The sequence below is a fragment of the Camelus dromedarius genome, chromosome 2 (genome assembly GCF_036321535.1).
Source record: "Camelus dromedarius isolate mCamDro1 chromosome 2, mCamDro1.pat, whole genome shotgun sequence".
In the NCBI taxonomy this organism is placed as follows: domain Eukaryota; kingdom Metazoa; phylum Chordata; class Mammalia; order Artiodactyla; family Camelidae; genus Camelus; species Camelus dromedarius.
The window spans coordinates 112,454,956-112,470,469 of NC_087437.1; the positions used below are offsets into that span (position 1 = coordinate 112,454,956).

The following is a 15,514-nucleotide window of genomic DNA, read 5'->3' on the forward strand; positions in this document are numbered from 1 at the left end:
TGTATCAAATTCCAGTGTAGAGCACAATTTTCCAGTTATACATGAACATACATATATTCATTGCCACATTTTTTTTCGCTGTGAACTACCACAAGATCTTGTATATATTTCCCTGTGCTATACAATATAATCTTGTTTATTCAACTTATGCCTGTCAGTATCTACAAATTTTGAACTCCCAGTCTATCCCTTCCCACTCCCTTCCCCCTTGGCAACCACAAGTTTGTATTCTATGTCTATGAGTCTGTTTCTGTTTTGTATTTATATATATATATATATATATATATATATATATATATATTTTTTTTTTTTTTTTTTTTTTTTTTTTTAGATTCCACATATGAGCGATCTCATATGGTATTTTTCTTTCTCTTTCTGGCTTATTTCACTTAGAATGACATTCTCCAGGAACATCCATGTTGCTGCAAATGGTGTTATGTTGTCTTTTTAACTCCTTTAGGTCTTATACTTGTAAGAGGAACAACTCTATTTTTTCTTATTTTTTCCATTATCTCTCAGTTCTCATTTTCAGGGATACTATTTTTCTATTGTTTATATTTTATCACTTGGTAGATTTACACTTGTAGTTATATCATCCTGATACAGGGCTAGGATCTTAAGTGCTTAATAAATATTTGTTGAATAAGTTACTTTTGAAATATGTGCAGCCTTAAAACCAGTTAAATTGCTGACCTATAAAAGTTGACTTTTTAAAATAAGCTTTTAAATCTTACTTCTTTTTTCATTATTGTATTAGAATTAGATTTGGTTACAAGGAGCAAAGGAAAACAACCACAATATAGCAGTGGCTGAAACAAAATTGGTATCTTCCTCTCATGTTGAGGAAGTCCAGAGTTAATCTAGAGCTGGTCTGGCATGTCATGGAGTCAGATCCAGCCTCCTTATTCCAGCCAAGAGAGTCACACAATTACTTACTTATGCTTTCAGATATATGGGCATTTGAAAGATATCAGCCTCTATGACATTAGAGAATGTCATTCTAATGTCACCTCATGGTATAAAAGAGCTGCTGGAGCTCTAGCCATTATGCCTGCATTCCAGCAGATGAGAGGACAAAGGGAATACCCCCTCTCTTTGAGAACCTTTCCCAAAGTTTGCACATAGCATTTCTGCTTTCATTCTGCTGGCAAAAAAACAAACAAACAAAACAAAACAAAACAAAACAAAACAAAAAACTTAGTCACTTGGCTACACTAAACTGCAAGAAATGCTAGAAAATGGGATTTCAAGTACTGAGGAAGGAAGAATAGATATTGGGGGACAAGTAGAAATTTCTACTATAGTCTCAAATCTCATCACTATTTTAAGTATTAAGTATTTTACGATTCATTGACTTTTTTTTTTTAACTTTATTACAGAGTATCTGTTGGCAAATGCTTACCTCCATTCATGAAGAAAGATGTTACTGTTGACCTGCCATTGGGTACACATGCTTTGAGTTGCCTTCTCAGACTTGAGTGGGGACTAAAACAATGCAGCTCGTTTCTCTATCATTCTATAAGCTTCTACTTCACAAACAGAGTCAAACATTTATATAGCTATGCTTTCAAAAATATGGGCATTTGAAAGATAATGGGATTAATTTGCTGATGTTGACATTTCAGTGTCAGCATTTCAAATGTACTGATTTGAGTATTTAGTAAAGTTGCAAATCAGCTGGGGAAAAAAACTCCACACGTGCCCTGATTTCAGTTGGTATTCCATTACGTAGCTACTTAAGCATATGTTTTCTTAAATTCCTATTACCTGAGGACCTTGGAGGGGCTCTCCTAGATTCTGGAGCCTTTGTGACTTCAGGACCATTTTCAAGTTTGGGCCAGGACAGGTTCTAAAAGGCCTCCTTCATCTAAAACTGGACAGGTAGAATTCAGTCCAGTTGGTTCAACCTTCTTAAGAGAAAGGAACAATCCAGGCTGTCCTTCACACCAGGTCCCACGGGTTCTGGTTTGTTCTCACTTTCTCAGGTCTGCTTCGTGAACTTACTCTAATGGAGTGGTGCCCATGTCCCATCTTTTGAAAGTACACACCCAAGTGTACCGCAGAAGCTATGTTGAATAAAGCATATTGTGTAAATATGTACTTCCAAAAATATTGTCTCACTTTCTCCATAAGCTTATGGGGTCATGAAACAAAAAGACTTCTTTTTAATAAGTCAGTTAGAACTGTTGTATTGGGATAAAGGTGTCTTGAGACTAAGATCACACTCCTGTGGATCTGAAATGACGGTCTCCTGAAAGGATGAATTTTCAGTGTCAATCATTTGGGGAGAAGATGGTCTTTAGACGGGAAACAGGATACTAAAGCTTGGAAGACCATTTGACTCAGGCAGAAAAGGAAACACTTCTTTCTGAAGTCTAGACTCTGATGCCAGTGGATACATTTATCAGTTGACTTCTTTCAGTTACAAGTAAAAGAAAAAAAAAATCTCAAACTGGCTTTTCAGAGTTATATAACAACAACAAACAAACAAAAAGCCCTAATTTTAGAACAGAAAAAGGGGAACATAATCTCAGTTGAAATAGAGATATATATGGGAAAAAAGAGAAGTATGATACTCTTACAAATGAGTCAGGGTTTTTTGTAAGTCTCATGTTAAAATCATCATGTTACGATATAGGAAAAGGTAAAGGTGAAATAATTACAGGTACTCTTTTTCAAGGATATAGTCGGGCACCAGGGTTTAAAAGACTGCTGAGGCAAATTCTTCAATGGATAACAGGGATCAGAGGATGGGTCAGAAAAGATACAGTAGTATATTAGCACAGGAAACCATAGAAAAGTTAGACAGAAGGCCTCTGGGGACAGTAGAAGCTGGAAACACAATAGGTGACCCCAAAGTTAGTGAATCAGTTCAATATGTAATTTTTATAGTATAGATTGACTTTAATTATACTAGGTTAGCACATATAAAATATTTTTTAAATGCTTATTGATGAAATTAATGAGATTGCTGACTTTCATATATATATATATATATATATATATAATCTACTGTATTAGTTATCTATGGCTATATCCCAAAATTTAGCAACTTAAAACATCAAACATTTATTTATAATTTTGCACAATTTTTAAGTGTCAGGAATCTCAGAGCAGCTTAGCTGAGTTGTTCTGGCTCAAGATTCCTGATAAGCTTATAATTAAACTGTCAGCTGGGGCTGCAAACATCTGAAGACTTGCCTGAGGCTCTGCTTACAATAAAGCTCACTCTCATGGCTGTTGGCTGGAGGCCTCGGTTCCTGGATACAAGTGCCTCTCCACAAGGCTGCCTCAGGAGATGGCAACTCGCCTTATACAGATTGACTGGTCTGAGAGAGTGAGAGAGGAGGAAGCTTCCAGTGTCAAAAGTGACATACCATCACTTCTGCTATATTCTGTTGGTCACACAGACCAACTCTAATACACGTGGGAGAGCACTAGAGAATAATGTGAATATCAGAAAGTGGAGATCTTTGGGGGTCCTCTTGGATGCTTGCTATGACCTCCATTAGTTTAATAACATTTAGTTCTAAATTAAAAGGGGTTTCCAATCTCCTCTGGTACATACTTGCATTCAGTACTACAAATGAAAACTGTAATAGATGTGTGGCACTGATAATTTAAATGCCATAAGCCATGGTGCCATCAGTAATGTTTTCCTAAAATAGGGTACAATGCTTGATAAAATTCCCAAGATTATAAAATATAGTTTTCACAGTAGTTGCACCTGTGGAAAAAAAAATAGTGTATTTAAAATCATGCAAAAAGTATGTCATGTTTATATGTAAAATATAATCCCATTTTAAGCTTAGATGACTACAAGCAGACTTTTTCACCCATGTGAATGTCTGGTGGGACATTTGAATGTTGGGCAGGACATGGAACAATACCTCTATTTGGTCAACTGCCGTGTACATTGCAAAACGCCCAGCCTCCCTGGCCCTACCTCCTAAATGCCTGTGGTCAGGGGTGATGTCTGAAATATTTAACAACTACGATGGCATGGACTTACCAATCAGTCAGAATAGATGCCAGCCAGCACGACGTACTGGTCCAAGTGGGCTAAACAGAAGCTCTGGCAGTAGCGCCCCTCTAATGATTTTGTCAACTGAAGATTCCCCCATACATTTCCAAAATGTCCTCTAGGGGGCAGGAACGCCTTCGCTGAGAACCACTGATTTACCTTTGAAGACCCCACCCTGCACCCAGCATTTCATGTTCATCATCCCAGAGGATTACAACACTCCTGCAAGTTGGGTCTGATGATACTCATTTGACAGATGAGAAAACAGAAGCTCAAGAAGGTCACATGGCTAGTGAGTGGAAACCCCTAGATCTGAATTCAAATCTCCTGAGCTCCAAAGCCCGTTCCCTCTCCCCTACATCACATTTCCTCTCACTCACTGGTATTAGGGACAGCTGGGGAGGCCAGGACCTCAAGGGAAATAAAGGACAACAATAATAGTCCAGCTATAAAAACACACTGAATCCCAGTCTGGAATCTTCACTCACTAATGTGATCTACTCCAGTCTCTTTTCTGCCAACACCATAACCTCGTGTGGGTAAGAACAGGGATCTGAAATCAGACCAACCACAAACAGCCTGAATTCAAATCCCCAACTCTGCCGCTTTCCAGCTGTGTAACCCAACCAAGTTATTTCATCTGTGCTTTAGTTTCTCCATCTCTCAAAAAAAGTTAATAATAAATAATGTTGCTGTTAATAGTGGGGTGTATGTATCTTTTTGAATTAATTCTTATTTTGTGGTTGGCTTTCTTCCTTTGATAACTATGTAAGTTTAAAAAGCTAAAGCTCTAAACATTCTTAGAAACAATAAACAGTACATATATGTAAATTTTAAAAAATATGTGCAGTATATTGTGTATATGTATTTACATGCAATATATTGTATATATGCAGTCAAATTGTAACAGTTCTACCTAATAAAAGTGAAAAAAAAGTTAATAATAGTAACTATGTTATAGGATTGCTGCGAAGATTAAGTTAGTTAATGCAAGGAAGGTGTTCACCTCTGTACCTCACACCCTGTGACTCATTATTATGACACATCTCATTCCCGATTCATGATAACTTCAGCTTGCATTTTCTGACTCTATGCCTCATAGTCTGTCCTTATGTAACCTGGCACTGCTATTTATTTCGTTTGCTCAGTATTGATTAGTTCTACTTTCTGTGAGCACGTACAACAATCTCATGCTGGCTTAACAGATAATGAGGTAGAGCTATATGTGTTGATTTGGAAAGATTTTGAAGATACATTAACAGACAAGTCAAATAAAAGATAAGAAGAGTATCTATAGTGTGCTCACATTTGTGTGTTTTGAGAGATGGAGCCAGCGTGTGTGTATAAATCATGTACAGTTGACTCATGCAGAAGTTAGGGGCACTAGCCATCTGTGTAGTCGGAAATCTGTATATAACTTTACAGTGGGTCCTCTGAGTCCATGGTTCCCCATCCGCAGATTCACCCCACTGTGGGTCATGTAGCACTGTAGTTCGTTTATTGAAAAAAAATCCACATATAAGTGGACCCTCGCCATTCAAACTCATGTTGTTCAAGAGTCAACTTGAACACACTGTGAGTGTACAAAAATTTTTGGAAGGATATTGTGGTCGCAGGATAATGGCCCCCCAAACATGTCCTGACCCCCAGAATCTGTGAATATGTCATATTGCATAGCAAAGGGAAATTGAGGTTGCAGTTGGAATTTAGGTTGCTAATCAACTGACCTTAAAATCAGGAGATTATGCTGGGTGATCTGGGTGGGCCTTGTAACCACAAGGGTCCTTAAAAGTGGAAAAGGGAGGCAGGAGAGTCAGAGTGATGTGACATGCAAAGGACTCCACCTGCTATTGCTGGGCTTGAAGACAAAGGAAAGGGCCACAAGTCAAAGATCCAGGCAGAAGTCTAGAAGCTGGAAAAGGCAAGGAATTGGATTCTTCTCTAGAACCTCCAGGAGGAATGAAGCCCCACCAGAACCTTGATTTTAGCTCAGGGAGATCCACTTTGGACTTCTAGAACTGTAAGATTATAAATTTATGTTGTTTAAGCCACTAAGTTTGTAGCCATTTGTTACAGCAGCAATAGAGAACTAATACAGATAAGCAAGAAACTGTTGATAGTGATTAGATCTGGGGAGTAGGCTCAGGAGGTCTGGATCTCGGGGAGTCTGGGGTAAAGAAGAACTCGTTTATTTATTGCCTATCCTTTTTCATTGATTGGATTTTTTACTATATACATGTGAATTTTCAAAATAGATTTTCTTTTTCCAAAATAAAGAACCTTACCTTGTACTGTGTAACACTTTATCATCCAGTTGATGTACTCGCTGTCCTCAGGCCAATGACTTTGGCCCCTATGGGGCTGTCGGCAGGCAGGCTCCATGAGCGATGCATTTAGAACAGGCATCTCCCAAAACTCTCAAGATACTCAAGTTCATAAGGGTGGGACCCAGAGGCACATACAGATGCTCTTCCAGCCTTCGCCAGCTCATGTCCAGAAGGCCACCCAGTCATGACTTCTCAGGACACTTTTTCTTGGTGTTAGAGAGAAGAAAAAGGGCAGGTGGGCTCTTTGCTTCCCCACAGGCTGTGGGCAACATGATGTACAATGGGAAGCAGTGGGAATTGACATCCTAAATACTGCTTGATTAGTTGTAGGAATAAAAAGTTTTATCTGTGTAACTAAACACCATTCTCTCTCACTTATTTTCACAAAACACGCATTTGCTTTTATCTAGTTTTTCTCTACTTTGTGGATTCTTGTTTATGGAAGGCCACCACTCAGTTTAGTAAGAGTAGCTATTTGTTGTAAGAAAGACACCAGGGCAGAGGGGTGGGTATAGCTCAAGTGGTAGAGTACTTTAGCATACACAAAGTCCTGGGTTCAATCCCCAGTACTTCCTCTAAAAAATAAATAAATAAGTAAACCTAATTACCTCCCCACTAAAAAATAAATACATACATAAATAAAAATGCAATACATTAAAAAAAAAAAAAAAGACACCATAGCAAAGGCCTGGGAACACTAACAAAGTTTTGTGGGGTCTTGGCAGAAATTGATAAGTAATAATCAACTTTTGCTGCAGCTGTAAAAGCATCTAAAATGAAATTCTTAAAATATTGGCAGTCATTTTTATGCTTAACACAATTTAAAATAGTTCTCTTATTTCTTGTGCTTCTGATGACATGTCTTGCCTATAGAAAAGTAGCAAGCAACCTAGCAAACTCAGAACCCCTCGACATCATCCTTTACTGTTTTCTTTTTTTAATAAAAGCTTTCACATGTCATAAAATTCATTCACTTAAAAGGCACAATTTCATGATTCTGAGTATGTTCACAGAGTTGTACAACCATTATCACAATCAATTTTATTTATTTTATTTTATTTTTAGGGGGGTAATTAGGTTTGTTTGTTTGTTTATTTATTTGTTTATTTACTTATTTTTAATGGAGGTACCAGGGACTGAACCCAGGACCTTGTGCATGCTAATCAGGCCCTCTACCACTGAGCTATACCCTCCCCACATACCACAATCAATTTAAGAACATTTTTCTCACCCTCAAAAGAAAACCCATAACCATTAGCAGTCACTCTCCATTTCCTCCCAAACTCTCCAGCCCTAGGCAACCACTGATTTACTTTCTGTCTCTATAGATTGGCCTATTCTAGACTTTTCATATAAATGGAATCACACAATATGTGGTCTTTTGTGACTGCCTTCTGTATTTTCATTTAAAGCCTGCAGCTAGCTGAAAGCGTGACAGAGAACAGTTTCAGTCAACTCAGGAAATTGACTGAAACTGGCAAGATTAGCTTCGAAATCAATACTGCCCCCAGAGAAGAACTATGGAACATTTTTTCTTCAACAAGTCTTAAACAATAATAAGAACTTCTGTTCTTCTTGTTGTATTAGTACAACAGAGGACATAATTTAATACTTAGGATGGAGTGCTCTTCATGTGTCAGCAACCATGCTGGATTCTTTACATGTGATAGCTTATTGAATCTTCACAATAATTGATCTGAGAAACCTAGATGTCAGTGAGGTTTGGTACTTTGCCGAAGATCACACATCTACAAAGTGGCAGATCTGATGCCCCATGCCCTACAATCCAGTATATAGTCCCTGTTTGTCCCAAAGCCATGAGGTTCCCATAATCTCATCTGTTTTGGTCACATTTCTTAGTTGTAAACTGCAGTCCCCACTCCAAATGGATTAAGCAGGAAAGGGATTCATTCTAGGACACTTGGAACTTTGCAGTGCATGGAGAAAGTGGTTCAAGGTTGTTTCCAGAAACATGCCTAAAACCACACTGAAGAACTGGCCTGGTGAGAAAAACGCCAAAATGGCTGTGGCCACCACCACACGCTACAAGCCAGGAACTTGACTGCCACCGACACTGATGCCACTTCTGTGCCAGGAGCTCCACCTGGCAGCTACTGCCTCCTTGCACCAGCCAAGTGGAACTTTCAAAAAGAGCCAATGAATTTTCTCCCGTGCCTCATTCTGAACCCATGTCTCCCAAGGACAAGCCTTGTTGGCAGAGCCTAGATCACGCATCTATTTCTGAGCATATTTAAGAAAATTAGGATTTTCTCTTCTGCCAGGACCAACTTCAAAGGTCTGACTTCCTGTGCTAGGAACCACATCTTCCCCAGATGAACGACACATGCCATCATCAATATGGGTGGACAATTTGGAAGATGATGGGCAGCCAAAAGTAGAACTGTCCACTATATCATTTAAGCAAAGCTCACTGAGACTCTTGGGGCTCAATGGGCAAATTACGGTGAAAACTGCGACTGAATGGAAAAGTTGAGAGGACGATGCCACAGAATCAGGGTCCCTCACAGAAGGCATAGAGGTCCAACTATAAATGCCAAAGCCAAGTTGCCGCTGGATCATATGCTCCTCACTAGAAGTTCCTCACAGTGTACCAGGAAAGACCCCCCCAACAAATACACACACACACACACACACACACACACACAACTGTGAGTAGGTCTCCTCTTGTAACCACATTAAGCTCCCTGGGGTGTATTCGGATGTATGTGTCCTGTTGAGACCTTCAGGTAGGGTCTATCAATTAGTGGGGCTGGGAGACAGTGGCATATATCAATCATCTGGGGAAGATGTGGGTCCTTGAACAGGAAGCCAGACCTTTGAAATCAGTCTTGGCAAGAAAGAAAATCCCTAGCCCTTACTTTCCTAGGCTAGATTTGGGGCAGTGGAGGCATGCTTAGGGTGTTTGAAGGCTCTGCCAGAGGCGGGAGAAGGGTGGGCTCCTTCACTCCACTGCAGGCTGGGTACTGGATTCAGAGGCAAACTAGAGAGGGTCACAGCTGGATTATCCCATCCTAGGGGCTGTCCTCCCTTCCCTTCTGCCGTCCCTGAGCCTTGAAGAAAGCTGTATTTGGATGTTCCAGTCTGGCCTCAGCCAGGCAAGAGGTACCATGACAATATTTGTGAGTCTGCCCTTAGGCCAGAGAAGGAGAGGAAGCGCAGTGTCCCCCTCCTGGAGCTGGGGCAGTGAGGGCAGCAGGAACACCAAGCAAAGCATCTGAGGGTTACATTTGGGGTTGAGGGGTCCTTTTACTGATTTCTGAGGGTCCAGATGCTGTGAATGGTGGATCCCCTTGTAGGACTTCAGTAAATGCATGCTGAATGAGCAGTACTTTGTTGAGAAGGAAAGGCAGTAATTCTAGGAACAGGCAGATCAGCACGAGTCATGCCTGAGAGGTATCAGAAATGTCCCAGAAGGTGGCTGAAGCCCAGGGATGGTGACCCAGGCAGTTGGTAGCAGTGAAGTATAATCCTAGCCATAGAGACAAGGTTAAGGGGACTCCCATCTCTGGGAGGAGTACCCCCGAGAGCAGGGCTATATCCTAGGTATACAGTGAAGCAAATGAATAGTAATGCAGTTGTTCTTTTAAGGAACTTAAAACTATTGCACTGACCAACACCAAGCCTTGAGCACACAGAACAAGGGTGACCCACACTTCACATGGTTTGGAGCTCCTAGACGTGATCTGAGGCTCTATCCTCAGGGTGTTGGGCCAGGGTTCTGGTCCTACAGTTTGAAGAAAAGAGCCATGAAAGGCTGGGAACCAGGCAGTGTTTGATTGTACCTATGAATGAGTTCAGATATCTCAATAAATTACTACTATACCTGAAAAGCTGACGAAGTTAGAAGGTAAAAAACCAACAGAAAAAGTCAATGCGGCATCAAAACAGAGGTGTCAGATTCCAATCCCATAAACTCCAATGAACTGGCCCAAATCCCTTTTTTTCTAGCTTGGGAGTTAAGTTAAATAAATGACTCTGTTTTACATAAGCGAACTTGCCTTTTTAACTATAACCCATGTCTCAGTCAGTTTTGACATCATCAATCAAGAAGATAAAAAAACGAAAAAAATTAAAATCAAAAAGATAAAAAGAATTTGTGTTGGTGGCCAATCAAAAATATGCTTTTTAAAAATTATTATTAGTTGTTTATACAATGGACCATTGAATAATCACTAAAATTAATTTTATTAATTAAATTTATTAAGATAGACAACATTTACAAACATAAAGTATGCTGTGCTGAAATTAAGGAGTTACTAGACTTTTCTGGTAACTTTACTTTCTCATTATGTAATATTGAAAATGGTTTCTTTTATATATGTTGCTGTAGTGTAATTAGGCATCATGTATCTAATTCCAATGTTTAACAAGATTCACAGAATGATAGCCTTCTAAAATGTTTTGGAACTACAGCTCTTGTTATAAAAGCTATTATTTTACACTGCTCACAATTTTATTTAGAGTAATATATTCATTGCAGAAGCTAATAACTCATTCAATACAATAATCAAAAAATCACATATTAAACCAATTAATGTCCCATCATCTAGGTAGAAATGCCTGAAAAGTTTCTTTTGATGATGAAGTTTTATTTAACTATCATACACTGTACAAAATAACTTGTTCTTCCAAAATCAAAGTGGCCATGCTTCTGAGCCACATCCAAAACACAGCTCTCTGAATTAAATTAAGGAAACAGACCTGCTCATTTTGACAACTCTCCATATCCTTCTAGGTGCCCAATTCTGTGAATAAGGCAATTACACAGACCGAAAAGAGTCAGGTTTTCTGAAAGTGAATGGGACACAATCTCTCATCCACTTCTGTAAATGGATGTCAATCTCTTGTCATTTGCCAAAGGTGCAAGAGAGCACAAAATTCCAACATCTTAAAAAAAAACAAACCCAACATCTTGTCTTTGTTTATTAAAGGGTTCCTAAGAAAATAAGTTGAGATTTCCATGTTGCTGAAAAAGCCTCTGGGGAGTCTGATACAGGAGAAAGAGAGGCTTCATGTAGGTTTATGTAAACCTAACATTTCAACCTCTGATTAGGATGAAGGCAAAAGTGAAATCTTGTTTCCACTGAGCCCAAGGATTTTTTTTCACCGTCAAAGAGTCAGAAAATACACTCAAATTCTTTAAAAGTGGACACTGGAGTCTATTTCTAGAATGGCTAAATCAGCTGGCTTGGCTGATGGATTTAAGCAGCCAATGGATCAAGAAGTTAGGGAGTTAAAAATACAGCCCAGATATTTGATGTTTTTCTTATTCAGTCAGTACCCACAGAGAAGCCCTTTATCAAAAAAAAAAAAAAAGAAGAAGAAGAAGAATGCAGTATCTCCATTAGGCTAATTTTCTGATCTTAATATTTCTAACCATATAGAGAATGTCCCAAAAGATTTAAAAGTTTTGAGCTTTAATAACCTCAGGTGTACAAATTCAACAAACTTGGAAACAAACATACATCATTTGGAGGTTTACTTGCCTACATTCCATGCTTTGGGACTTCTTATAATACATTTGTTGTTGTTGTTGAAGTACCTTGTTTGAAGATGGCAAACAGAAACTATTTTTAAGTTATTAGAGCTAAAAACTGCACTAAGACTTTGGAATACCCTTTACGATCTCCAGCCTGCGTCCCTGACCCAACTCCTTTCACCTGATGACTGATATTTAAATTCTGAAATGGGTTAAATTGTTTCTTTAAAAGTAATTCTCTTGTCTTGCCTTATTCTCAGAGCAAAGCTGGTTGAACATTTTTCTAACTCAGTTTCTTACAGCTTTCTCATTCATCAATTGGAGATCTGATTAGTTTTGTGAAAAGTACAGAGACACACAGTTCTCAAACTCTTGTGTTACAGAAATAAATCTCAGCCTCTATGTAATGTCAATACTATGGAAAATGATTTGGGGCAGTACTTTGAACACTGACATGGTCATATTTTAATAAGTTTCCACACATTTATCCAGTTAAAAAAACCTGTCTTAACTCCAGGTGTTTTCTCCCCTTCTCCCTGATCAACGTTATTCAGGTTTTTATCTGTGACTTCTTTTGTTTTCATAAGGGTCTCATATATTTCCTGGGCTCTGGCAATTTCTTTATGAGCATCGAAATGAACTTTTTGCCTGGTCAGGAGAGGAACAATTAAATTAAAATCATTAATTCGCTTGTTTAGTTTTCTGATGTTTTCTTGAAACTGCTCACAAACTTGGTTCCACTGTTTCTGTTCAGTTGGTGTCATTGGATTCCCAAGTTTTTTCCTCGACACTAAAATTGCCTCTCTGAGTTGATCAATAGTATCCTTTATTTCCTTTTGCATTAGGATCCACTCTGGTTGATATCCATTATCTATCAATATTCTATTCAGGTTGTGAGTCATGGGATCAATATATGAACAGCCAGAAAATTTTTTTAGAGGTTTTCCTTTCCCACTGAGATTGTCAAAGTCTCCTTTTGCCATTGATTCCTGAATGAGATCCTCCACTAAACGCTCTATTGCTTGAGTTATCTTTTGTTCTCTACTGTGTCTTACATCTTTAACAGTTATACTGTCAGTGAAATACTGGCTTTGTAGCTTCTGCTTTTGGTATTCCATCACTTGCTCAGTTGCACGGTCTGCTCTAAATTGCCTATACTGCTTCTCTCGTTGACTTGGAGTCCCAAAACCAATACCTTCAAAACTTAAATAATGCCGGTGTTGGGGTGTTTTATATTTAAATTTTTCTTCTTCTTCTTCTGCTTCTTCAACTTTACTCTGTCTGGCATTTGTTTGTTCTATCACGTGGGAAAGCACCTTCCTATAAGCTTCTTCAATCCTTATAAATGTTGCAGAATCAGCAGTACTAGAGCCACCGTCTGGATGGTATCGCTTGGCAAGCTTACGAAAAGATTCCCTGACATCATCTGCAGAGCATCCTTCATCCAGATTCAGCAGCCTATAATACTCTCTCATCTTCTTTTTGGATTTATGAGTTGACATCATTCTAATTCTAATGACACCAAGATATGAACGCATTTTCATTTGATTAGGAATCAGTGAAGCATTTATCAGATGAGATCTTAAGATCTGAGCCATCATCACATACATTGTGTTCATCATTATACCGAGTTCTTCCTAGCAATGATCTATAAAATGAAACAAATATAGGGTGAAGAATGTCGTACTATCAGCGAAACTCATATTTTCAGCAATAAGGACAAAATTATACATACAGTAAGGGGCAGATTCTTTCTAATATTGCTGAGAGAGAGGATTAGATAGTCTTACTGACCGTGATTGGCTTCCAACAAGGGGAAGAAAGTGCCAGACTGATGAAAGGCAGGACATTGCTCTTATCCCACAGCTGGCTCCTTAATTCCAAGGACACAGTCTGGCAACAGGAGGATTTATGTCCCACAGCTGCTGCATTAATTCCAAGGACATAACCCAGTATCTCTTTCTTTGTTCTTTTTTTCCCACCAAAGCTTCTGTTTTAGAGCTGAGCTCCACAGGAGGAAACAGACAGTAATAGAAGACTGGCATCACTGGAATGAAGATAAGAATGGCAAAGCCTTCCAATAAAAGACCCTGTAGCCCACTCAGGGACTGGAGCTGCCTGGACCAGCTATCTGGCGGATGGCTCCCCACTTGAGTGTTTTCTTTTCTTCTCTCTCTCTCTCTCAGCAATAAAAGCAGGTCTTTCTTCACTCTATCTCTCTGCATCTACTGAGAATTCTTTCTCAGTTGGCGGGCAAGGACCCACACATTTGAGGGAATTGGCCACCCGCTTGGTGGGCTTTCCAATTTGGGGGTCCCTCTATCCACTAACACTGCTAAAACTCGGCAATAGCTATGTTTCACCTGTTAGCATAGAAAGGGAAGTTAATGATGTTTTGCATTCACATACTGTGATATAATCTGGGTTCTACGCCTTACTAATTAACCACAGAATTTTAGAGGTGGCGAGTTCTCAGAGATCATCTAATCCAGTCTTCTCATTTTATGAGAAAATGTAGGTCCGGAAGGTTAAGCAGCATAACTAAGTCACATAGCAAGGTGTAAGCAAAATGGGTAAGGTTAGGTAGGGCACAATAAGCCTCTCCCTTAATTGTATGTAGCCCCAGCCAGATTATAAACTTCATCAGCACCACTGTTTCTTTAGTTAGTGTATCACTGTCCTTATCGTCCCAGGGATTCTTCTCATGTCATGAGAAGACTTACGTGAGACAATCAGAGAACATGACAAAGCATGTACCTAGTCTGACACTAAATCGAATAGAATCAAGTGTCCAAAAGACTGTAAGCTCTACAGCTTGTTACGAAGGAGCTGTCTGCTGCATGCCGTAAAGCCAAGATGAGAGGTGATCCCTCCCAATATGGTAGCTGTTATTTTAAAAACGCACAGCATAGTAGAGGAGAAAGTCTTGTACATCGATAATGGCAATTAAATGCTTAAAGTGGTTTAACTGAAAATAGGATTTTGATTTATAAACGCTAAAACTGAGCTCCTGGGGACTCCACAGTTTTCTGGACAATTGGGGTCAACAGCTTTCAGAGTTGATTGGGATTGTGGTGACTGTGCTAACTGCGGCAGTTGAGGGGAGCGGTCAGTCCCAACTCCAGGAACGCCCTGTCCCGCCCCCTACTCACCTTCTCGTACATTGGGAAGGGGCTCAGCGGCTCCCGCCCCCATGCTGAGCCTCTGCGCATGCGTGCGCTGTCTGCCCTTCACTCCCGTGGTGATTCCGCCCAAGCCGGTAACGAGTGTCTCCGCTGGACTAGACCATCCGCCGTTTGGCACTGAGTGATCTCTCGGGGGGTGCGGAGGGCACTATTATACCTAATCGGGACATATGTCCTACCTTACCTAGGAACCCCAGGATCTCGCTTAAAACGAACTCTTCCCAAGAAGACACAAGCAGGACATTTCGGGAGGCTACGCCCCGCCCCGGGCAATCTGCTCCGCCTCCGCCTCCTCCCCCACCTCGAGCCCGAGATGGTTCGGTCGATTGGGATTCTGGGCGATGTAGTTCGCCGGGAAGGGCTGCGCGCGCAGGGCCCCGCGGCGCGCGTGCGCCTTCCGGGAGGGAGGCGGGACCAGCCGAGTGGAAGAAAATGTTGTCATGGCCGGAGCAGTGACGGGTAGAGCTTATTGTAGACC

General features: G+C 40.0%; 1 protein-coding gene across 2 annotated transcripts; it reads right to left on the reverse strand.

Annotated features, from left to right (window-relative positions):
• Nucleotides 1-11,772: 11,772 nt before the first annotated feature.
• Nucleotides 11,773-15,309, reverse strand: DNAJC28 (DnaJ heat shock protein family (Hsp40) member C28). Of its 2 annotated transcripts, none has more exons than XM_064496979.1 (2): nt 15,221-15,309; nt 11,773-13,499 (listed from the first exon to the last, which is right to left on the reverse strand). In XM_064496979.1, the coding sequence occupies exon 2, from the start codon at nt 13,471-13,473 to the stop codon at nt 12,310-12,312; it is 1,164 nt and encodes a 387-aa protein (XP_064353049.1). In that variant the 5' UTR covers nt 13,474-13,499; nt 15,221-15,309; the 3' UTR covers nt 11,773-12,309. The 2 variants fall into 2 exon arrangements, with proteins under 2 accessions (XP_064353049.1, XP_010979331.1); XM_010981029.3 differs by having other exon boundaries at nt 15,004-15,309.
• Nucleotides 15,310-15,514: the final 205 nt, after the last annotated feature.